The sequence below is a fragment of the Dermacentor variabilis genome, chromosome 2 (genome assembly GCF_050947875.1).
Source record: "Dermacentor variabilis isolate Ectoservices chromosome 2, ASM5094787v1, whole genome shotgun sequence".
NCBI classification, from domain to species: Eukaryota; Metazoa; Arthropoda; class Arachnida; order Ixodida; family Ixodidae; genus Dermacentor; species Dermacentor variabilis.
Genome location: NC_134569.1, coordinates 19,718,978 through 19,745,006, shown reverse-complemented (window position 1 = coordinate 19,745,006; position 26,029 = coordinate 19,718,978). Strand labels below are relative to the sequence as shown.

At 46.0% G+C, this 26,029-nt stretch overlaps 1 protein-coding gene across 2 annotated transcripts in view; it reads left to right on the top strand.

The window, feature by feature from the left end:
* LOC142571468 (uncharacterized) overlaps window positions 1-25,310 on the top strand; it is a 114,074-nt gene extending 88,764 nt beyond the window's left edge. For both annotated transcript variants that reach the window (XM_075679833.1, XM_075679834.1), the window contains exon 10: window positions 23,006-25,310. In XM_075679833.1, the coding sequence (XP_075535948.1) occupies window positions 23,006-24,741 (1,736 nt within the window). In that variant the 3' untranslated portion in view covers window positions 24,742-25,310. The remainder of the gene's footprint in view (window positions 1-23,005) is intronic.
* The last annotated feature ends 719 nt before the right edge of the window (window positions 25,311-26,029 follow it).

Genomic DNA, 26,029 nt, shown 5'->3' with positions numbered 1-26,029 from the left:
AGACGCCTGCCCTTCACCACCTGCACATTGAAAACAAAATATATGTTTTAGTAAGAAGGGCTGTAGTTTTTTCCCATGCCATCACTGTTGCGAAGATATAAAGTCCTCTCAAAATGAAATAGAAAATACACCAGGCCAATTGTATCGTGCAATTTATCGTACAACATTCAGCACAAAAGCCTACAGCACTCCAACAAGCAGCATATATGATGGTAAACCTGCACTCATTGGAAAATGGGGAACTACAGTAGTTATAATGTTAAACTACGTGTGCAGTCAAAGCCCCTATAACAGGGTAGCATGACAGCTGCAGGTGTTGTACAGTTGTTGCACAAACCATTACAGGCACATAAAATTACCATACCTACTTAAAGCTGCATCATCAGGGACCCCTTTGGTACAAGACAACAACCGCACCTGCATTCCAAGAAATTAGCCCCCCAACTGCAGCTACCTGGTATCAGACCTGCTTCGCTTGTGCAAGGCCATATCGGATTGTTGGCACTTCCTTAGAAAAAAAAAAACAGTAAAAAAAAGTGGCGAGAACGAGCAAAATTTTCTTACAAAATACAACAATAATTAACCACCTTATTTTCCTCGCTATAAGAATGGAAAAACCTTGCGCTTTGCCCCGCATAACAGCCCGCACGCAGTTTAGAGCTCAGGAGGCTCAAATGAATTCGTTACGAATGACACCTGCAACACCAGCTCGTAAAGACAGGCGCGCTGCAAGAACACCTTCGGCGACGAGCAGTCGTCGTTTACGTTTTTTTTTTTTTTTTTTGACGCGTGCTACGTGACGAGCAGACTTCGGTTTACTTTCATAGCAATAACGCTCACCAGCAGGGCAACATTCTATTGCCTAAAACTTGTCGTTCACGCTTAATGGCCATGCCGTGCACCAGCTGCAAGTATCGCTAACCGCAAACTCAACTGTTCCGTTTAACTGTCGAGGGCCTCTGCATTACTTAAAACACGAAAAGGCTTGCCTTTTTGTAATAGCCAAGGCGAAGCACCGACACTGGATTCTTCTCTGTAGGCTTGTTGTTCAGAAAGTGCTCGGAGCAAACCTGCATGTTCCACATATTACGTTCGTAGGGTGCAAAGTTGAACGTGGCACCAAAATATACACAGATCGAATACTCACTCGTGTATTTTCACTGGGTTGGTAGTTCTTCCTATTCACTGGAGCTCTCCACCGGTGGCACAGCTTGGCATTCTTCGTTGCGGATGGAAATCGGTGCAGGCTGAAAACACCGCACCGGCATGATTCCCTACGTGTGTTGTGCTCTTGGCAAACAGCGCTAAGCAACCTGCTCCTTTTGTGCTAGTTGTTTTGGCATCCAAACACGACGCAATGATGCCCGAATGACTTCTTGTACTTTGGATCCGCGTGAATGGGCACATTTCCGCACTTTGGAGTCCTAGAGCTAACGCTTGCCATGTCTACCGGTCGCCGGCGAACGCACTTTGGCAGCCCAGTACAAAATGGCGCCGGTCGACCGGGCAACCCGGGTGCGAGAGTATGCGTTAGGTTAGTCTGGGTGCGAGGCTATCGTGTTCTGGTCTATAGCCGAGCTAGCTTGGACAGTGACGGGTACTTGACTTCACCGAAATTTTTCCACCACAGGAAAGGATTCTCCAAGCGGGGCCATACAGGTGCATGGAGGTACTCCTCCACCTCTTGCATAAGTCGCTGGGAACCAGTGCTTGAAGTGGTGGTAGAGGCCAAAGCTCCAAAAACATCCCACACATCACTAGAGACAGCTTGTGCAGGTGCATTGGACTCTTCGCTGTCTCTCCCCTGAGGCAGGCTCTTCTCCAGAGCTGAGCAGAGTAGATTTTTCAGCCACCGTTTCTCACTTCTGGTGTTGTAACAAATGGCTTTAAATCGGGGGTCCAATGCTGTGCTCAAGGCATATGTCACCTGCAATTTTATATCGACAAACCTGGACTTCATGCTGTGAAGGAGGTTTCCTGCAAATGCAGACTCCTCCCCACAACGCTGCTGTTGCTGAGTGAGCAGAAGTTGCATGCAACGCACTAGTGGCACCACTTGCGAAAGAGTTGGGTGCTTTTCGGAGCGAGACTCTCTTGTTGCATCGTCAACACATTTTAGCACTGATGTGACGGATGCCATCAGATGCCATTCACTTGAAGTCAGGTTTTCCAATGTGTCCTGTTCCAACATATTCAAGGAAATTGGTACACGAAGCTTTAAAAGGCGTGACATCATTACATATTCACTGTTCCATCTCGTCGCAACATCCTGAATCACTTCTAGGGGCTCTAAGCCCATGCTAACCTGAACCTCTTTGAGGCGACTTCTGGCTTGGGAACTCCTCTTGTAGTGCCCTACAATTGCTCGGGCCTTGACACACACCTGCTCAAAATTCCGAGTGTCCTTCTTCGCACACTGGATGCATAATTGTAACGTATGCGCGATGCACTCTATACTTGTCCATCCTGTTTGCGATGCGGCGCCCAGGAAGTTTCTGGCATTGTCAGTGACAATGAAAACTGGAACATCTTGAGGCAGTCCCCAATCCTTTGCCAAGTCATGGAGGATGCGCTTCAGGTTGTCAGATGTATGGCCTTCCGGCATGTGCCGGCATGCAAGGTGATAATTGTGAAGCCGGAACTCTTTATCAATGAGGTGGCATGTAAATGAGACATAGCTATCCCTGGGCCTAGACGTCCACCCGTCGGTCGTCACCGAGTAGCATGGGGTCCCGTCAGTGAAGTGATTGCGCAGCTCGCTTTTGATCCGTTCTTTTTCTTTGGTGTAAAGTTCTGGCACGACACTCCGAGAAAATGTAGTCCTCGATGGGACCTTGTACTCAGGCACTGCTGTGTGCATCAAAGACAAAAAGCCTGGCTCCTCAATGATAGAATAAGAGTGCAAGCCAGCGGCCAGGAACTGCGCAGCCTTTGTTGTTAACGTTTTTGCGCGCTGACTGTCACCTTTCAACGTCGGCTTGAAGTAGCTACAGCAACACTTGCGTCCGCCTTGTTGGTGCCCGTCATCTTTTTCGGGCCTGCAGGCTTTTTTTAGCTTTCGGCAGCACGAAGCTTCTCGAACTGCTTGAATGGATCAGGGTGACGCTTTAGGTGATTGACGAGCGTGGTTGTAGTGCCCGTGGGCGTCTTAAGGCGTATCTTGCATGTGCAGCACGTTGCGTCACTGGCTCCGTGATCGAAGAACTCCCAGATGGCACTCTGGAACACCCATTGCGCCGATTTGTTCATGGTTTGGCTACTTCGGCTGTGCGTGCAATCGAGCAAAATGAACTGAAGCGTGACTGAAGTTGATAACTTGAAGCGACGTACACATCCAGCGACCACGTTTGCAAGCGCAAGCCTAAAAAAAGAAGCTATAGAAAGCACTTGGTTGCTTCACCAAATACCTACTACCGCTAAGACAAACTTTTTTTTAATTTGTCGGTGTTAAGGCGATTTATATTATATCTTACAATTACAAGGTATAATATGTACTTTAAGTAGATAAATACCTACGGATATTATGATGACGTTACAGTTACATTACATTTAGTGCCTAAAAATGCAATAGTAAACACTTTCTTTAAAACTTCCGAAGAGCCATCACTATCGTTATCAATATTGTTTACGTTCGTGAATTCGTATGCTAGGTCCAAAGCTCGGTCACGGCCTTGTTTCTTTTGAACGGTCGTGGCTCCGTCAGCAAAGTGGCGTGAGAATGCTCTACCCAGGGTAGATATAGAAAGACAAACTTACAAAAAATGTGTGCGTACCGGCATTCTTAAACTTCGAAAGAGTTTGAAAATATTCGAAGTTTTCGAATAGCCCTATTCGAATCGAAGGTTGAATCGAATATGACATTATTCGCTTCGGTATTCGAAAGTTTCGAATATTCATACAGCCCTACAAACTACATAAAAAAAGGAAATAGAGGCGTCCTTGGTGATTCCTCGCTTAAATTGGTCTGCACACATTTTTTTTAAAACAAAAAAAAAAGAAGCACTACGAGTAGTGTGTGGACAGGCATACCTCAGTTGGAAAAACATTGTCTCAACATCACAACTTCCATTTGCAATGTTGAGCATTGTCACTGCTGCATTTTTTTGGTTGAGGTAGCAGGCGCTGTGTCCTTTGCGTAGGCCAGCACATGAGTGCTGTTCTACTCGAAAAAGCACCGCCATTCTCTGCTGCCTTTTTGAGAAGGATCATTTCAAGTGCGCGTCACCGGCAGAAATGAAAGCAGCCTGTTATTGGTGCATTGGATCAACAGTACAGTTGACTCTTGTCACAACAAACCCAGCTAATCCGACAAAAAACGTCCATTTTATTTTAAGTATGTAATATCCGAAATGCCTCACTTCCGAAACTTTCGGCGCACTGTCTAACAACTTTATTGCAAAGAGTGAGTGATAAACGTCTAAAGCAAAAAAAAAAAAAAAAAGAAATAAGTCACAGTTCGCTCGAAAGGTGAAGCATCGATTGCAATAGCAAATTAAACAAGTGCGGCAGCAGTAGTGAGCGACTTGACCTTCGCGCTATCTCACACTTCAAAGCGAACTAAACGTCAAAAGCACAACACAGACCAGCACTGGGCGCCTTTTGTCCACATCAGAGATTACTTTGAGGAAGAGGCCCACACAGGTGTGCATTTTGTTCACATCACAGATCGTTTTCAAAATACGGCGCCCAAAAGGGCGCTCACTTTCTCCACATCGCAGATTGCTTTCAAGATACGGCAGCCGTGCCGTAAGCAGCAGTTGCCGGAGTAGAACTCCTCTCCTCCCCCCATCTTCCCCTTCATGCGTCGCACGCGAAAGAAGACGGTACGTTTCCACCCCACCTTCCTCCCTCCTACGCGTGCGCGATATTGAGCCGCCATCGATGGCTGACCCTTGCAAGTCAGTCGTCAGCCCATGTCAACACGGCAAAAGTGCACCTTATAGGCCAGATGTTGAAGAAACTTGCTGCTAATTTCGTCCACTATAGCAGATAGTTCATCAAAGCGCGGTCCGTTAAAAGCGAACTTCGTTGCAGTAATAAAATAGGTAGAACAAACTAAGCCTGAAATACGGTCCCATTATATCCAAAAGTCTGTTGTACGCAGGTCCGTTGTCACAAGCGTAGACTGTATATGCACCACACCTGTGCACGGCCGAGAGTGAGCAGGCACGAAGAAACCTCACTGCACAGATGCTCACACAAAATGCGTATGCTGGTCTGTCGGCGAACATAAACACGTACGGTACAGGGTCAGTATTCTCAGGCGATCACTTTCAGAAATAGTTTCACTTTTGCGGAACTCATCACTGCGTGCATTGAAATGTATGTGCGCAGCCGACAGCACTCTTGGCGCTGCGCGTAGATGGCAAGCTTGGCATAGCGCCTGAAATCTGTCAGAAAAACTGTCAAGTGTATAAGCGGACTAGTCCAATGCCGAGTCGTGTGAAATCTTGCGACAGTGAAATTACCCCGGCAAGTGATCGCCAAAGAATACAGCCCCAGCAGGTGTCACGGCCCATTTACAGCGGGCGTTTTGTAGGTGATGTGCTGCACAGAAATCACGTGGCACGATCAGAACCACACGGCATCAGATACCACATTTCAATGAAGTGGCGCCAGTTTTGCTGAGTAGCAGATCATTGTACAAACGTGTACGTACACGTTTGGGGAAAGCCACACAACTTGTTCACACAGCCACCATGTCTGCAGCTGTGTTCTCTGTCAAAGTTTCGAAATGCTCCTTTGGTATTGTCGCCGTGGTGTATCACCTTTATATTGTCACATGGTCATGCGAGAGAGCCAGAATTTCTTCAGCACTTTGGAAAAAAGAAAGAAAAAAACTAAGGGTATGCAATACTTAGCCGTTTCATTTGTACCAATGTTACTATTGTGAATGCTTTACACATGCTATACGATACACTGTGATACTGTTGCCAAGTCATTGTAGGGTGCGTCGACCTCTGTCAAGCCTTTCTTCTGGCTTTTTGTCAATGCACCCAACATCCTCATGATATTGAATAAAGAATTGAGTGATTGATTGAAATACCAAACAGTAGATTTGAATTGAATATAAAAAAATTCAATACAAGCAATAAGCTTACAATTCAAGCTTACAGTTACAAACTTACAAGCTATACAATTCAATAAGCTTACAAATTTTGTGCAAAAAACACGGTGCTGCACATGCTGAAGAGGCTACTCACATTACGTAACAAGAATGTAGCTAGCTATTAGCACCTAGGAATCAAGATATATACAGTAAAACCTTGTTAAATCATACCCAGTTAAACAGTAGCTTTATTTTAAAATTAGTAAAGTGAAATCCCCAACTCAGGAGCGATTGAACATAATACTTTTTGTATTTGGATAAACTGTACCAGCTTATTGCGTACGTATCGGTTAACACGTAGTGCTTCCACTTTTCGTCGCGTAATCACGCTGGTGCGTCTTCCCCATCAGGCAGCCTGGCAGAATAACAAGCCTCAGAGATCAGAATAACGGCCTCCAAGCGCCCTGCGCATTTGCGTGTGAAGCCACATCAAAATCAACAATATGAACATACCGAGCTCACTTTACGTCATCTTCACTGCTAACCTCGTGCGCTTGCGGACGCACAAGCTCGCGTCCGCGTGCTCACACATGCACAGACAAAGCCAACGTTACTAAATAGGGTCAGTTTTAAAACTCCCCCATCCCCCATGCATCGGCGGCGTCTCCATTCCTGCGCCTGTCGCCAGGTGGCGGAACCGTCTCATCCGGCTCCAGCTGACTGCCACAACTGCCGTTCGCAGCCGTGCGCGGCGGTTTGTTGGTATCGGGCTGCTGATGTGCGCTTAACTTTTAGAGTCACTGAATTGAGCATTTTAAAGATGTGGAGATCCTTCCATACGCATAGCACACGCTGCCCAATGCAGCTATACGCTTTCATCATTTGTGCATTGTTGAAGAAATATGTGGCTGGAATGCATTCATTGTTACTGATTGTCATGCTAGAAAAGCACACAATCCTTTTTTTCGTATTCAAATTTTATTGATGTCAACTAGCTTCAATTTAAGCGAGAATGCCTCTAAAGCAACTTTGCCTTCTTACTTGCTGCCTTTACTCGCACACTCCTGTCCTTGTGCTGCCTCAGAAACTTTGCATAAAAATGCATGCGTGTAACTAGATAAAACTTTATAATTCAGGCGCAAAGCTCTTCTGAGTGCGTAAAGCAGCCTACACGGATGAGATGTTTTTTCAAAAGTTCCTGCACCATACTCCAAAACAAGTCACCAAACACTTTGTTGTCCTGTGTTTTTTGTTCAATAACAGATTCAATGGCATTAAGCATTTGTAAAAGGGCGCTAGATGGGGGCTTTAAAGCATCAGGTACGAAAGACCTCATCTCTGTGAGGACAGCTGCTGGTGTGACATGACTGGCAGCAGTGATGGTTTCGAGGCAGTTCTCGGAGCTAGAAAACCTGCTGGCTTTCTTTACAGCATAGCCTCCAAGATAGTAAAGAACAGCTTCAAATAGAGTGGCACGATTGTAGTCATGCTGGTTTGGATCCGACGTTGAAGATTCCTTGAAGTGAATTTTGTGAAGCATCTGTCTGAGTTTTTCCTCTCTGGCTTATTTTCTTGAAAGAGCAGCTAGCGTCTTGCCACTGAGACTCTCTTCGACTGTCACCAACACCGGATCTGCATTGCCAGAGCAGTTCCTTTTGTCGCTATGTTTAAAGGCGTGTAGAGGCAAAGCAGCCTGAATACCTGGCTGAAGTGCGTCACGGTTGTGTGGTCCTCGTCTCCACCAAAGCTCCGTGCCACACCAAAAAAGCGCTGTGGGTAAAAAGATTTAAAAAATGTTTACATGTGCAGTGAAGGAAGTGACCTGTAAGAATAAACGCAACATATATGGATACTTGCTTCCAAGGGATCCTGATTAAGCTTTGCAGTCAGGACGTACAGGACATTCTCGTCATGCAACAGAGAAATTATATCCAGAACAGACATGAGGGTCACGCGGAGAGACTGTTGTCTTCTGAGAGGCAAAAAGCCTCGTGTTTTGCTGGAGGCCGTCTTTTTAGATTGTATTCAGCAATTCAAGGAAATCTTGAATGACCTACAACACCACACAAAAGAGATGCACACAATTATGTATTATTCATGTAGCCTTCAGTAAACAGCAATTGCTTGAATTCAGTAAACAGCAATTGCTTGAATACACAAAAAGTTAACTTTACCTTGATCTGGCGAGTGTTCTTTTTTATTCCCTCAACTGCAAATTTGGCATTCAGCGCATCGAAGAGATCATTCATGCGCAAGGTGAATCTTTCTGTGCCCTCTGTATTTTCAAAGCCTGGTGTACATTGCTCCCTATAAAACTTTAATCCTATTCCAACACTTCTGCTGGACAGCTGAAAAGAAAATATGCATGTTAAATACAGAAAGAAATGCAAAGAACATGCACATTCAAACTTGATTAACAGTTGCAAATGTTTAAAATATGCAAAGACAGCCGGAATGAACAAAAAGCGCTAGAGCTTATAAATGCACCAGAGCTGGCAGCCAGACATTCATTTTTTCCAGCTTTCCAGGGTTCACATATGAAGCTGTAAGTTTTGGGACGACTTTTAGGTGTGCCTTCTTTTCTGTGCCGAAGAGGTGCTGAAAATCCTTGAAATTAATGCAGTCAGAGCCAGCATGCAATAAAGAACAAGGTAACAGTTATATCATATTGATTCAGAAAAAGAAGTTAAGGCGCTTATTACCTTTGCATATGTGTGAGTGAGAAGATGATTTCGCACACATTTTATGATATGTGGTACATCACACATGATGTGCAGGAAGCGTCCATCTTCAAGTGAAGGATGTGGAACTTTGTTCACTGGTTCGCAGAGCTTCCCTGATATTTCTACATGTGTCCACATAGAACGATTGTTCCCCACACGATCGCTGATGACAGCCAGAACCAATGCCCCAGGACGCTCGAGTTCAAGCACACCTTCCAGAACGAGCTTGGCAAGCACGCTCCCGGGCGCAGCACCCTTTGTGGCAAAACTTGCGATTGGCTGTACCCACTTGTGAAACGTTGGCACAAACATACTCACAAGAGCGTGGTCGACTGGTACTATGCCCTCTTGGCCTCTTGAACCGCCAAAGTCCACAAATCTATCAAACTTGTAGGTGGATTTGTTGAAATCTAGTGATGGTATCAGCTTAATTTCATCAATTATGAGTGCGCCATATTTTTCAACAGTAGGCAATCCTTTAAAGAATGTTTGGACTTTTTCCAGGGCTATTTGATTGTAGCCATACTCACATGGCACACCTGAAATAATCTGGTTTAAGTGGCTACACGTTGGAAGTGCCAGTAGCTTCATGCTGCGCAACAAATTGTATGCCTTAGGACTGGCAATACGTAGTAAAAGGCAGTTCATGATCCACGCTCGTGTGTGTTTTATTTCTTGCGGTCGTTTTGCTTCAACTTGCCTTAAAGAATTTTCAAAGGCCACTTGGTGCAGTGCAGGTAACGAGTTCAATGCTTTCGTTATCGCCTCTGAACACTCACTCTTCAGCTGCTCCTTTAAGGTAAATATGTTCTTCACAAAGGAAGCTCTGGCCGCTGCTGCTTTCAGGGCCTTCTTGTGAAGACTCTTTATCTTCTTCTTCCTGAACGCCAGACGCTCTTTCTTCTGGAACGTTTCCTTAACTTTTCTCTTCTTTTGCGTGCGGCATCTAGCACATATTGGCTCTACTGAAAGAGTTTCACACTGTGAAACACTCCCAACAACAGTGCAGCCCTGGCAGACGTGCAGCTTATTTACTGAATCCACCAGGGAGGATATGTCATTGACGTTGCGAATGCGCACATTTGTAAATGCCTTCGCGGCGCGCGTAAGCACTTTCCATGGCCACATTATCTTCACCCACAGCAACACACTTCTCAATCCGCAGTTGCCTGTCTTCGGACTTGAGTGTGTAGAATGCGATGAATTTGTTGCCTCCATCTTCAACAATAATTTTTTCCACGACCCCTGCATTTGAACACGTTTCATGTCGTTTAGGCTGCATTGCGTCTCTTCAAAGCTTGAAAAACTGCCGTCCTGAACACCGCTGCACTGCAAGTCGCTGCGCTGTTCAATTCTTCCGCTTGTGCTGCATCGTACTTGGCGCTTCTTAGCTGGAGGCTTTGTCATGTATGCAAGAAGGTTAGGAAAAACTTTCGGAATAGCCTCACTGACGAGGGTCCACGCGAGGCATTTCCACTGTTTTCCCATCAATTACGTCCATGTAATTTTTTAGGACATCCTGGTCGTGGAAGTGGAGGTCGCATACTCTCGACTTGGCTGATAACTCCCTGTCAGCATGCAGGAAGGCTCAATTCCATGCAGCACGCAAGGCGTCGATGCTGGGTGCAAAAAAGTAATGCCGTCATGAGCTGCTCGTGTCGTTCTGGTAGCCGCTCGTGCTGCCCGGCACGCAACACGTGGGTGTGGTGACCGCTTGCTAATCGCAAACATCAAGCGATCAAGACCTGCCCGCACGCATCCACTGCAGAAGTCGGAAAGGCCAAGACGAGTCGCGACGCGCAGCTCCGTCGCAGTCGCGCCTGGTCACGCTGGCGTGGCAGGTGGTGCCGGATTCGACGGCAGCGCCACTGAAGCGCGAACCGGTGGTGGTTCTCCGCAACAGAGCGGAGTTTTGAAACTGACCCTATCTAATAATGTTGGGCAAAGCGACATGGCTCCTATGCGTCGAAACGCAGTGCGATCTCGGTGAACATTTCCTTTCTGTCATCATGCACTTATTTTCCTCATCGCTATCATCTCCTTGTTGCAGCGCACACAAAAGACATCTCCCGTTGCCCCCTCCAACGACTGACGATTGTCTCGTTGATGCTGAAGTCCTGCCCGCCTTGAACGTTTGGCAATGCCTCTGTGGCTAGCACAGCTTTTCGTTTGTGGCATCGCCTGTTTGGTGCCATTACATTAATGCCATGCCGCACGCCAGTACTTAGCAACCATACCTATATGACACAGGTCAAAATGCTGACGTCGCTCATGTACTTCAGTTGGCTACTGGTGCGGCTAGTAGCGGCTACGATACTGGCTTTTCTAGATGGCGCTAGCTGTGCACCATATTTAGCATTTTCAGTTACGAACTGGCGCTTTCCTTTAAATCCTCGAATCTAAGCCTACCCTAGGGTTTGTGGTATATGGACATTTGAAAAAAACGATCGGCCTAAATTCGAATAAATACGGTAGTATAGTCTACTCTTATTAAAGAGAATATCAAATTATTATGCCAGCACTGATAACAACACAGTTTGTGTATGAAGCTCTGGAAAATATTTTTTATTGATAGAATTTCACTCTAATTGAATTAAGTGCTTTTTGCCCTCTGAAGCTGTTGAAATAGTGAAGTTGTCCTAAATACTGATGTGGTTTTGAGCTTAATAGTGTGCCATACTGTGCTTAATGGCAATCATTTATTGCTTAGAAAGTGTTGCCTTGGAGTTTTCTTCCAGAACTTAGACGGGTTTTTCCATCTCTATGGCTGATGGTTTTTGTGGATTATTGTCAGCTCATTAAGGCAATCTGCATGTGAGACAGACAAAAGGGAATAATGCGCAACATGTCACTTGACATCGCTCCGCGCAGTCAATGGTGCCGACAGTAAAGGGTTCTCAAATCCCGAGCACCATGGCAGGTTCGCGCGACGTCGTACATTTGCCGTCTGTGTAAATGTGGCTGCAGCTGGAGGTCATCACACTGTCGCATGATATCTTGAAGCCAGCCAGGTAAATTCAAAGCCAGTGTTGTGAAGGGTCGCTCAAAGCTACAAATAAAGATGAAAAGGGGCCGTCGTGTGCCTATGAACAGGGTTCAGAACAAGGGGCACCTGTACGATATTTCGCAAAGATGGCAGCGGTAAACATGCAGCAGTCATCCCATGCACTCTCTTTCATTGGCGAGGCAGTTTTTCGGTTTTCTGAAGGTCATGCGACTGCTGTGAATAGATCTGCATTAATTTGATAACTGCAACTTTAGTTACAGTCACCCAATGACAAAGCTTTGATTAGGCCTAATGGGCTTGGCAGTGTGTCTAATGGTGCGACAGTTGGCCTCTTCAATTATGCAGTCCCGGATTGTCCGCAAACCGTCTGCGGCTTCCGGACTGACCAGCCCTGACAGAAGAGCATGTCACAGTCACCTCATCCAGCTGTTGATGACTGAGGTTTTATTCAAAAGCACATGACCGGTGGTCACTCTTGTGGCTGCGGTCATCTGCTCTTAGCTACCCATAGATAGCCCCCTATCCAGTGAATTTGTTAAGCTAGCCTCCGAATTAGTGCCGGCTCAGAGGCCACGTCGCTAACACAACCACAATGCTTGCATAGTGGAATCACAGCCTGAGCGTATAGAACATGTTCACAAAGTGCAGCGTACGTCGCACTCTAGCTCTACATGCCCCTTAATGGATCTAATATACTCTTTCTTTACCACGGGGAAATTGGCTGTTATTTTTTATGGTTTAGTTGAGAATATTTTGTGCAACAGCTAATAAGTTTACAGTGTCATGCGGTACACAAAAGTAAAGGTAAATGAACGTGCTTTCAAATAGTACTTATTTTTTAAAATAGAAAAAATTCTATTTACATAAAAAAATTCTTGAACAAAAAAATTCAAAAAATTTTTGAGTAAGGAGTAATATCTCTGGCAAAAAAAATATTTAGTGAAATTCCAGAATATACAAATTGTGGGTATATCACTGGGCATTTCTTTAAAAAATTATACCCATACATTAAGTACTCTGAGTTACGGAAAATTACAAGACACATAGTGAAATATTCAAGCTCTTGGTTGGTCCTACTTACGATTTCTTTTTCAAGGAAAAGGTTAACTTATAGCGCAATATTATATACAAAAATGTGTGTACTAATGCACATTGCAAAAGCACATTTCGAAAAAAAATGCTAATAACAAAATGTGTAATAAAAATTAGCAAACACAAATAATTCATGAAATTCACCGCAAACTTTCTTAATGATTAACTTATATTTTCAGAGCAAAAATTGTACAAAGCTTATTACAGATACAAAATAGTTAACACTCTACAGCAGAATATCACAGCAAAATGTAAAGTTGTAGCTCAAAAATCGAGTGCTCGCGATAGCCGCTACAGAGCACTATGGAGCGTCATACCGAGGTCAATGCCCGGATCTCTATATATGTATATGTGTTTTCATTTCGCAATATATTGGCTGGCGCAGACAATCTGTCTTGTACGGCACATTGCAAACAGGGCGAAATGTGGTGCAGCTGCCTCGCTAATCAGGAAATCGCATGAGGTAGTGCAAGGGTGATGCGTGGCCGTAATTCACAACAGCCACCGCAGACAGACCTCTACTCATGCAGCACTTTGTGCTCATGCTGCATACTCTCTTCGCTTTCATCCTTTGCTGTGTTCGTTCGCTCGGTTACGAAGTACAACGCCGATGGCAATGCTCACCGTAGGAACGGGTGCCAAAGAGCTGCACTCCAAACTGCTTGCTTCAAGCTCAGATGGTAGAGCGGCTGCCCCAGAAGGCAGTGGTCCCGGGTTCGAGTCCCAGACTAGGGCGAATTTTTCTTCAACTCTGAGGCTTTTCTTCCGAGGAACCCGTATAGGTTTCTTTTGTAGCAATTGCTACGAATGGGTGGATGTCCGATTTTCCCTTTATTCATTACTTCTCTCCACCTTGCGGGTTTCCGCAGAACTATTACGTCGAATACTACTGAAAACTTGCTATTAGCGGTGTGCGAATACTCAAGTATCACTGAATCGAATTGAATGGTGAACATTCGAATAATTTTGTTCTCTAATCGAATATCTACTATTTGGTTTCTCGAATATTTGATATATTCAGATGGAGACCCACACATTGTCGTGTGCACCGCAGAGCCCCTCGCGCTCGATGCCACCCAAGCGAGCGTTTCACTTCGTTTTCAGTGCAAAAGGAATGCTGAGCGGGTCACCGAAGGGTTGGTCTGCCTGACACAGTAGCGGTCTTTGTCATTGCAAGAGCTCGCTGACAAAGACCTGGGCCGGTAATCGCACTGCAATTCGCGAAGCAGTGCCACGTCTGCTGGGGCCACCTCTGTCGGTACTGTCGGACTAATCAAAATGACAAGACGCGGACAGTGCGAACGGCAACAAAAGCAGCGCCTAATTCGGAAAGTGTGAAAGCATGTGCAAAGATCAGGCCAACTAGCCGCCGATCGGCAAGCAGATCATGTTGGATACACAGCGACGAACTTCATGTCATTTCAATAGCTGCGAGTCTAACCCGCACACTTTATTTTGGGAACAATCACTGATGAGCCACCTGTATGAACATATTAGCAGCAAGCATTCTGCGACGCCTTGTGGCCCGTTAACATACCTGCCAGCAGCTAATTTTCATCACAGCCACAGTGCCTCGGCCATTAGGCCTAATCTGCACTGCTTCATTGGGCATAAGTGAATAAAGTTACGGTTTAGTGCTAAATCAATACAGATGTAATCGCAGATCTACGACACTCAGAAAGCCAATAAACTGCGTCACAAACGAAAGCCAGATACAGTGGATAAACAGGGGGGGGTTAGCGACCGCCAGACGAACTTGCTGCGACCCTCCAGATTTCACATATTTTGGCAAGTTGTAAATCACGCCAAACCTGACAAGAAAATGGTGCGGACGGTGCTTGTTCTTTACCGTTGGCGTCGCATACGTGCAGAGTGAGGGTCGAATCACATAATGTGCTGACCTTTTGTCTCTCGTGCAGATTGGCCTTACAACTTAACGGCCATAAAATGTTGGTTTAGCACTTCTGTATTTTGGACACAAACTGGAAATAAACAATTTCTATACAGTAAATAACTGATTATCGCAAAACACAGGTGCATTGTTATACCGAAAACCTCATTGGCATTCAGTACAACATAAAGTTACTAATTCATTAGTTTCAGAGGAAAAAATAGCACTTGATTTTATTCAACAGGAATCATATTAACAAAAAAAAATATTTTTCAGACCTTCATATACTAGAACTGAAGTGTAATCAGTGCCGGGATACTAATTCTGTGTTCCGTTTAAAGACTGCACTGTATACCTTGATTTCTTTGTACCTAAGTTAGGCAATGCTAGGAGACTCCTGAGCATGTGCAGCACCATATTTCCTTGCCCAAATTTTGTCAGCAATAAATGTTGTGAAAATTTTTCTTATTCGATATTAGTCTTTTTTTTCTTGATTCAATTGAAAAGCTACTATTCAGCACTCGCACACTCCTACTTGCAAAATAAAGGCCCCAGTCACTGCCGTGACATTAAAAGACAGAGAGAGCTCTGTGGATCAAGGGCGCACTACAATTGGGGCAAAGGCTGGGTGAGCAGGTGGCTGTTGGCTTCGTGTGCGCTGTCTTCCTGCATGCCTAGAGTTGGGAGTCACGTAATCTATAGTTTCCGAGATGTGGTAAAACAAGGGGAAGCAGGAAGCATTTGCTCCCTGCTGATGGCGCTCTTCATCAAGGCAGCCTTGTGACACCAAGTGTTCACGATCATAGAGTAACATAGATGTGTTCATGTCTACCTGTGTGCACGTGCCACCATGCTTGTTAATTTGATTAGTAAGTGAATGTTTACTCCAATTATCACAGATGATAAAACTGTGAACCTTCGTGTTGTTGCCTAATATTTTGCCATCGCTATCAGTGCCTCACTTTTCGGGCAAAACTCCAACTATTTTACTTCCCGAACCAATACTAGTGTAATGAAGAGGAGGAGGGCAGCCTAAGCACAGACAGGATCGCCAACACAGTGCATGAGGCAGTGCTCGACCTTAACCAGTACTCTTCACTGCGGACCTTTCTGGATTCATGGCCCACGTCCAATAAACCTCTCTTCAAGTGGTGGAGGTCCAGGGTTCTCCACAATGCCTACACCCTGAAACTCCGATCCCACACACTACAGTCAACCATGCCAGCCAATATGACCTAGCAGACTTCATCACCACCAGCCGTCCCTTGATCTGACGTGCTGCGCCAAAGAGACTGCCTTTTCCTGCCAAGCTGCTTCGAGGTGAATGTCTTGGATCCGTGCAACCCATTGATTCCTGGGACATTTTCTACGTGCCAAATGAGTCTACAGCTGACCTCGATGCACTGAGTGCCTTCAACTTTTCCGACTCGTCAGCTAACGATCTGTTCAGTTAATCTATTGCCCACAGACTCTCCTCTTCAATGCTTCAAGCTTCTCCATCTGCTGTGCCAGTTCCACAGTTCTTTCGACGTTGCTCAGCCTGCCCTTGGCCGCACCTGAACTGTTCATCACTACTTTGACAGGCTCTAATTCACCGCTGCGTCAACAACCATATTGTGTTTCCGCCACAGAATTCCGCATTATTACAGAGCAGGTCAACAACATGCGATGACGAGACATCATTTGACCATCACATAGTTCATGAGCCTCTCCAGTCGTTCTTGTAAAGAAAAATTATGGTTCCATCCACTTCTGTGTGGATTCATCATCATCAGCCTGGTTACGCCCACTGCAGGGCAAAGGCCTCTCCCATACTTCTCCAACTACCCCAGTCATGTACTACTTGTGGCCATGTTGTCCCTGCAAACTTCTTAATGTCATCCACCCACCTAACTTTCTGCCGCTCCCTGATATGCTTCCCTTCCCTTGGAATCCAGTCCATAACCTTTAATGACCATCGGTTATCTTCCCTCCTCATTACATGTTTTGCCCATGCCCATTTCTTTTTCTTGATTTCAACTAAGATGTCATTAACCCGCGTTTGTTCCCTCACCCAATCTGCTCTTTTCTTATCCCTTAACGTTACACCCATCATTCTTCTTTCCATAGCTTGTTGCGTCGTCCTCAATTTAAGCAGAACCCTTTTCGTAAGCCTCCAGGTTTCTGCCCCATACGTGAGTACTGGTGACACAGCTGTTATACACTTTTCTCTTGAGGGATAGAGGCAACCTGCTGTTCATAATTTGAGAATGCCTGCCAAACGCACCCCAGCCCATTCTTATTCTTTTGATTATTTCAGTCTCATGATCCGGTTCCGTGGTCACTACCTGCCCTAAGTAGATGTATTCCCTTACCACTTCCAGTGCCTCACTACCTATCGTAAACTGCTGTTCTCTTCCGAGACTGTTAAACATTGCTTCAGTTTTCCGCAGATTAACTTTTAGACCCACCCTTCTGCATTTCCTCTCCAGGTCAGTGAGCATGCATTGCAATTGGTCTCCTGAGTTACTAAGCAAGGCAGTATCGTCAGTGAATCGCAAGTTACTAAGGTATTCGCCATGAACTTTTATCCCCAATTCTTCCCACTCCAGGTCTCTGAATATTTCCTGTAAACACGCTGTGAATAGCATTGGAGAGATTGTATCTGCCTGTCTGACGCCTTTCTTTATTGGGATTTCATTGCTTTCTTTATGGAGGACTACGGTGGCTGTGGAGCCGCTATAGATGTCTTTCAGTATGTTTACATACGGCTTGTCTACATCCTAATTCCGTAATGCCTCCATGACTGCTGAGGTTTCGACTGAATCAAACGCTTTTTCATAATCAATGAAAGCTGTATATAAGGGTTGGTTATATTTAGCACATTTCTCTATCACCTGATTGATAGTGTGAATATGGTCTATTGTTGAGTAGCCTTTACGGAATCCTGCCTGGTCCTTTGGTTGACAGAAGTCTAAGGTGTTCCTGATTCTATATGTGATTACCTTAGTAAATACTTTGTAGGCAACGCACAGTAAGCTGATCATTCTATAATTTTTCAAGTCTTTGGCGTCCCCTTTCTTATGGATTAGGATTATGTTAGCGTTCTTCCAAGATTCCGGTACGCTCGAGGTCATGAGGCATTGCGTGCGTATACAGGGTGGCCAGTTTCTCTAGAACAATCTGCCCACCATCCTTCAGCAAATCTGCCGTTACCTGATCTTCCCCAGCTGCCTTCCCCCTTTGTATAGCTCCCCAAGGCTTTCTTTACTTATTCCCGCGTTACCTGTGGGATTTTAAATTCCTCTAGACTATTCTCTCTTCCATTATCGTCATGGGTGCCACTGGTACTGTATAAATCTCTATAGAACTCCTCAGCCACTTGAACTATCTCATCCATATTAGTAATGATATTGCCGGCTTTGTCTCTTAACGCATACATCTGATTCTTGCCTATTCCTAGTTTATTCTTCTCTGCTTTTAGGCTTCCTCCATTCCTGACAGCATGTTCAATTGTATCCATAATATGATTAACTTAGAAAGTTCTGCCAGTTCTATTCTAGCTGTAGGGTTAGAGGCTTTCATACATTGGCATTTCTTGATAAGATCTTTCGTCTCCTGCGATAGCTTACTGGTATCCTGTCTAACGGAGTTACCACCGACTTCTATTGCGCACTCCTTAAAGGGAAGCTGAAACGGTTTTCAATTTCTATGAATTGCTGGGATTGGGAAGAACAGATCTAATAATTTACGGTTCCGAATTTTTTTTTTCTTCGTTTTGTTAGTATAAGGGGCGGAAATCGCTTTCTAAATCACCCCCGCGGACACGCCCCCATCGCTTCCCGGAGCGCCGGTGAGGTGGTTGCCAGAGGAGAGAACCGGCGAGAGTGACGTCATTCGCGGCGACCGAGCTGCCGGACCGGCGTGCTCGCATGTACTGGCATGCCTCTTTCCGTCCTGCGCTTTATTGAACGACGCTACGAGAGATCTGCCGCCGCCGCCGCTCACGTTTGTTTTCTTTTGCGATTTTCATTAAAGGGGTGGAGACATCAAAATTTTCGTTCATGCGTTTGTTGATTCAAACGTTGCGTCATGCTTCAGGGAGCACGATACACACAGCGGGATTCATATATATCCGATAAATAATTTAATAATAGCATTATTATACCGAGCGATTTCGGTTTCAGTTTCTGGGCTCCGGGAGATGCTATGACGTCACAGAGGAGGACACGCAACATGGCTTGGTCACGTGAGCCACAAAAAATAGTGACGTAAAACTATGCTGCGTCGTCTGCTCGCGCATACGCGTGCTCTGCCAGCAGAGGTAAACAACTGGCGATTCGAAGTGCATGTCGCGATTATTATAACTATCGCGAAGAGCGACAACAAAGTTAAGAAAATATTGCGGCTTGTGAGAGTCGGTGATTCATTCCGAAGCGCCGTAAGCTTTAGCTTTGAAGTGAACCGGAAAAGGCCTAGCGACGATATCGGCGGCGCCGAACGATCAGAGGCGGTGAAGCTGCCGTCGATGCCAGAGTGACTACTCCTCGGTCGCTGATTGGCCGCTTCTCCGTACGGCTGCCGCACAAATGGGTCCCGGGCCCGTCCTCTCTACGGCAAGGAAATCTCGCCGTTTGCGAGCAAAACCACCGTCGCACGGGGGCCGGCGAACGGCGTTCGGCGAGTTTCCGTGCCGGTAACATGGACGGGCCGGTAATGTGGAAAGGCCAAGCGAAGGAGAGTCCGCTCCGAGCTGCCGAACTATGCGACTATGCGAGGAGAGAAGCAGACAACACGAACGCCGCATATCCTGGTCCCTTTCGGAGTCGGCCGGCTAGTGTTACACTCAAACGTGTAAAGGCCCGTCCGCAGGGCAACTCGCCGCACGCAGTTTGCCATTCGCGGGCCGGCGTGCGGCGTTCGTGTTGTCCACTTCTCTCCTCTTGTGTCCGTGTCTGCACGCCTTACCCCTTCTTTGCATTAAGAAAGGATTTCTATATGCCTGTAGCTCGGTCATAGTGGAGGCTATGCTCGGCTACTCGGCTCAGCAGGCTCCGTAATCGGCATTTCATCGCTACTCATCATACGTCACGTTTTTGTGCTGGTGTGCCATGACGTCAATATTTTCGTTCCTCCTCTGTGACGTAGTAACTGCCGCGCTAGCGATGGGTCTCGACTACGAGAAGGAGTTTTTAATGACTCTTTGGAGCTGAATTAAAATTATTTTGGAATGTTCGCAGCGTCCAATACCTCGTTCTGGGTGTCCTTGCATACGGAAGCAGCCTACAACATGCTTTTTATAGCCTCAAAATTTGGTGTCCCAACCCCTTTAAATGTTCTTTCGTTAAGCTGCCCGTCGCGGCAGGTTCACGTGCATGCTCGCGCGAGCAAACGCGCGCAGTAATAAATTTTAGTGACCGGACTTCGTGCGTAGCTTCCACAGCGTTGCACCTGAGGTATGAAATGGAGTATAGGCTTGCCTAGTGACATTCGACGTACGGTTGCAGTTATAGTGTTTACCACACGGCGGTGCTAAAACTGCCTAATATCTTTATGTCAACACTAGCATGGAGCACGCATACCGATTCTTGATCGAGCCACAATCGCAAAGTCGTCGAACCATAGTATGAATATTGCACATATAATACCTCTGGCCATCTCTGGATGTGTATGATAAGCAACTTCCGTGACTGTACCTCGGAGCACTGCATGTGCGCGGTTTAAAACGCGGCACTTATGTTCGCGATCGTGTATCAACACTCAAAAAACCACGGGACTTTAGACAAGCAGCGGCAAGGTGCTTGACATCGCGGAATTGCACCCGTGTTTACAATCTAATGAGAAGTTAGTGCTTCGGCATTCTTCCAGCAGCAAGTTCCCAGTGACACTTTAGCGCATTTTTTCTCCTGTCATTGGAACGTGCAGCTACATGAAAAAAAAATGTACGTACCAGCTAAGATTTCCAACGCTCGAGAAGGTGCACAAATAGCTCTCGCTGTTGCCACGCTCAACATCGTCGTTGCCGCCGTTACCACCATTGCCTCCATCGTTTTCCGTGTCGGCTGTCGGTTCGAACATGTACGGCGAAAATACAAGCTGTCCGAGACAGCGAGAACGTTCCATAATGCTTACAACTCAGCCGTGAAGCCAGAACAGAACAGCGTGCTACGCTCTGAAATGGCGGCCTGCAGTGGCGCCGACCGGCGACTGCCGCGATTGATGTCACAGCGGCCCCGACCAATCACGGGCAACAGCGGCGTTCTCGCGATGCCCTGAGGCGCTGGTGCGCGTTTTCTTGAAAAAACAGCCGCTTGCGTTTGTTTTCCGACCTTTTTGAACCAGATATTAGTGTTCAGGGCACTCAAAACTGTAGAATGCCGCAGAGAACTCATTTTTTTCGAAAAGTGTTTCAGCTTCCCTTTAATGATGCCCATAAGATTGTCGTTCATTGCTTCAACACTGAGGTCCTCTTCCTGAGTTAAAGCCGAATGCCTGTTCTGTAGCTTGATCCGGAATTGCTCTAGTTTCCCTCTTACCACTAACTCATTGATTGGCTTCTTATGTACCAGTTTCTTCCGTTCCCTCCTCAAGTCTAGACTAATTCGAGGTCTTACCATCCTACGGTCACTGCAGCGCACCTTGCCGAGCACATGTGGCCGTGACCGTATAGTGCTTAGTACCTTGCGTAGATTACCGGCGCCTTAATAAGATCACTCGAAAAGATGTATATCCTTTGCCGCAGGTCGATGATGCCCTTGATTGCTTACAAGGTGCCGAGTACTTTTAATCTTTAGATCTGCGCTCGGGGTATTGCCAGGTACCCATGGCAGACATCGATCGTCTCCGGACTGCATTTGTTACACCTGTCTGGTTACATGAATTCAATGTCATGCCTTTTGGCCTTTGCAATGCGCCCCCCACCTTTAAGCGCATGATGGACGCCATGCAGCGCGGCTTGAAGTGGCACATATTGGGCTGGCCCATTAGTTCGGGTGTGTGTGCGTGCATGCAAGTGTGTTATTTTTTTTTTCTTTCTTTCTTTATGTTTAAGTTTTCACAAAAATAAACAAGAAATAAACAACTAAATTAATTATGTATTCACCATTGTTATTTACGACTTCTTTTCAATGTTGAACAAGCTGGTCAATGCCTCAACGGAGAAATCACCTGGTTTCGACTCGAAGAAATCATCCAGCCAAGCCTACAATTCGACGTTATTATGGAATGAAATTGCCATCTTTGAAGCACTTAAACCAATTTTGAGCCGTCTTAACAGGCATCACTTCTTTGCCATACACTTCACAAATCTCTCTAGCAGCATCTGTGGCTTTTGCACCTTGATTAAACGCAAGAAGCAGGTGTCAAAAATTTAGTTTCTTCACTAGAAATAATGCATAATGGCTACCAAAATTTCACACGCAGTACCGCATTCTGCCCATTTGCTCAGACATGACATGCGTGCAATGTTGGAACTTTACAACAAAAATGAAAGCTGAGCAAATAACCGGTAATCGCCTCTTGCCTTGCATTTGTGTGATTCTAACGCAAAGCTTTCTTTGCGGTGTCCAGCCTGGTTTCGATGCTGCATTGGGTGGACTGTGTGTAAAGCGGCCCACCGATAGCATCTTCCCACTTTTGCAGCGAAGTGGACACAAAAGCTTCACAGGCTTCACTTCATAACGCCGCAGATGAGAAGATATCATCGACGTGGCATGATACATCGTATTTCTGGTAGCCAACTCTCAAATTCAACAAAATTTTTTCTTATTGAAATTCCATTTTTTTGCAACTTCCCAATAATTCAGAAAGCTTTACGGCGTGTAAGAAAATCTGTTGATAACTAAATATTTGCATAAAAGGTTGAATTTCAATATAACGAAATTTTGATATAACAAAGTGCCGATTTTACCTACTTCGTTATATCGAGGGTTAACTGCATTTGTACACTAGCCCTGTTTAATCTTTCATTGTACTGCTTATTAGTATTGCCGAGAACTTCACAGGCCACATTCTATAGGCTGTTCTTGTACTCAATAATTTAACTTGGCAGCACTGACACTGAACTTGGTGCACTTATTTGACATGGATTGGAGATATCTAAGCAATGACTATGACTACGTGCTGTACATTATTGACAATTATGGGCAGGATAGATGAAACTTCTAACAGCTGAAGCTGTGCAATTTTGAGTCATAGTTGTGTCACAATACTTTTTTGTTTTCCTTTGACTTGTTTGAATAAGACTGTATTTTCTTCTTTAACAGGTCCAACAGTGCTCTCATCGTGGCTAGATGCTTTCAACCAAGAATTCCAGGAGAACAGGGCTGCACCTACAGTAGTCAATACGTCGGCCCTTGCTACTGCTATTCCAGCACAAAGCACACTTGAGAGCCGGCTCTCAAATCTGATGCAAAGCATGGGTCACATACCTGGTGGGCTGTTCTCGTCCACAAGCTCTGCTAGCAACACACCCAAACAGGCTGACTCGCCTCCTTACTCTTCAGCAGTCTTTCGAACCGCTGCTGCACTGTCCGAGGTCCACAGTGGCAACACACCCCTGAAGGACGAGAACAGTGGACAGGGGACACCCGTGCTTGATGAGAATTCTGCAAGGAAGGCCGCAACGCTTATGGACTCTGACATGCGGGTTCATGCGATTAAACCCAGCACACCACAAGATTCTCCAGATGCAAGGATAAGCACTAACTTTGGGTCCAGGATACCGAGTCTTGCAAGCCCAAATGCCTGGATGCAGGTGTCACCGAAAGCAGGCGGCAGCAACGCAACAGCATCACAGAGCACACCTGCACTAGCACCTCCACCGATCCCACCTGCCCTGCAGGCCTACCTGGAGCCAATCAAAACTGTGACTGGGGCAGCTCACAGAAGTGTTGCAGCTCCAAAGGGAAGGTCGGAGACGCCACCATCACCGTCTGCAGACTACCTGATTCCAGTCGCCGAGAACTTTGATGTGACAGACATGGAGCTTGATGATGATGGCTCTGGTGACGACGAGCGTGCAGAAGGCCTGCACCGCAAGAAACTGAGCAATCTCATCACGCTAGTCCAACCACAGGTGAGCCCTGCTGCCGAAACTACTTCACCTGGCCCCACACTCAGTGAGAGGAATGAAGATGCTAGACCACAGCTGGATGCGCCTGCCCAGCCTGCAGTTATGACATCGTCCACATCAAAACTTACTCCCTCATTGGCTAGTCAAGGTGACACAAGGCACATGCGCAATCCTTCTCCCGATCTCATAAAGCAAGACCTTGTCCTGGATTTTCCTGCGCAAGAGACACCATCAGAGCCTCACCGCCGCGAATCAACTGACTTTGCCACAAGGGAGTCATCCGAGTTTAGTCTTCTTGACTCAGTTGATTTTGATGCTCGTAAATCTACAGAGTTTCGCCTCAATGAGTCCTCTGATTACACAACAAGAGAACGCTCTGAATTTCGAGTGCGTGAGTCGTCATCATCGTCAGAATTTCGAGTGCGAGAGTCACCATCATCAGAGTACAGGATAAATGAACCACCATCGTCAGAATTTCACATCCGGGACTCGTCTTCCGAGTTCCGGATTCAGGATTCTCCATCTTCATCAGAATTTCAAGTGCATGACTCCTTTTCCTCAGACTTCCATGCAACACCTGCCAAGATTGAGACTGTCCAAATGCGCTCTTCACTGGACCGGTCGCCACCCGCGGGGCCCATGGAAGAGAGGGGCATGTGGGAGCGGGGTGATTACTACTCTCCGAGGACGCCGCATCATCAGCCACAGCAGCAGCAGCAGCAAGCCATGAGCAATGGTGGCAACCGCATGCGTGGCAGAGGCAGTGGTTACTATGGCTATGAAATGCGTGGCAGACCGGTGGACCGTTTTCATGAAGGCTACAGTGCCTATGAGTCTGAGTGGCATGGTGGCAGGCCCCCTAGCCCACGATATCGGCACTATGGTGGGCAGGCACGTGGTGGGCCCTATTTCCAGCCAAGGTACTGAGCAAGACATGGCGTGTGACGCTGTGAACACTGTCGTTGTGTTTCTTTGGTTTGGTGTACATAGCACATAGAAAGTAAGCAGGTCAGTCTTGCAATCGTCGAGCCTGTGGCATCATTGCCTAGTTCCTCAAGTTTCACTGAGGGATGCGTCTGGAGCAAGCTGCAGAGATCATATGCGGCACGTAGCTGTTTCATAGAGAAAGGGAAGAACTTTGACGTGGGCACATGTTTGACACTCAAAGTGCTCCACGCCCACATCGAAGTTTGCAGCATGTAAATGAAGATTGTCACGAGCTGATTTGTCAGGCACTGGGGTGTGTTTTTTTCATCAGCACACCTATGCCTATTTCACTGCACAATGTGTGGGTTATAAAAGATGTATTCATTTTCAGCAACACATTGTGGAGACGAGACGTAGCTTTTGGCTCACCATCTGCTGCCACATTCATCACCACTGTCATGTCATACTTGTGCAATGCAGTTGCATACAGAGTACAATTTGAAGTTCTGAAAGGTAACCGAGGCATGCACTTTGTGTCCGGACGAGAATACAGTTTTCTTTCCAGTTTCTGTTGGTGGTCTTTCTTGAAAGTAGACTATGCACATCCACTGCTCACATCACGCGGCCTCTGTGTCCTTGTCAAGCTGCTGCACAGCTTTTAACCCAGGGGCCGTTGCATACATGGAAGAAATAAAAGCTACTCAATACAATACACACAATGCTTCATTCACTGCTGAAACTTGATATGCACTCTAAAAATATGTTTACACCCATTGGCATGTATCTTGTACCCAACTGTGTAGTCTATGCTATCCTGTCAAGAATGTTCTATCATGCGGATAATGTGCATGCCATTCATGAACTGTAAGTACCAGGCACGTACTGTTAAAGGGACACTAAAGGCAAATACTAAGTTGATGTGGACTGTTGAAGTAGCATTGCAGAAACCTCACAGCACTTGTTTTGTGCCAAGGAAAGACTTAGTTCATGAAAAAATCGCATCTGAAGGGCCTGCATACCTTTAGCACAATTCAAATCGCCCCTCATCGAGCGAGGGAGTGGCGACGTTGCACACACCATCACCACGCTTTACTGCTATTGGCGAGTAAAATGTGAGTACAGTTTTATTATTTTTTTTTTCTGCAAAACTCAAATGCGCGGCCATGGAGAAACTGAGCCAAGACAACGCTAGATTCACCACTGCAGCTGCTCTTGGTCAAGTGGCATGGACCATTCGGGAATCCCACACTATCACAGACGTGGTACTCTCTGCTACTTGCAGTTTGTG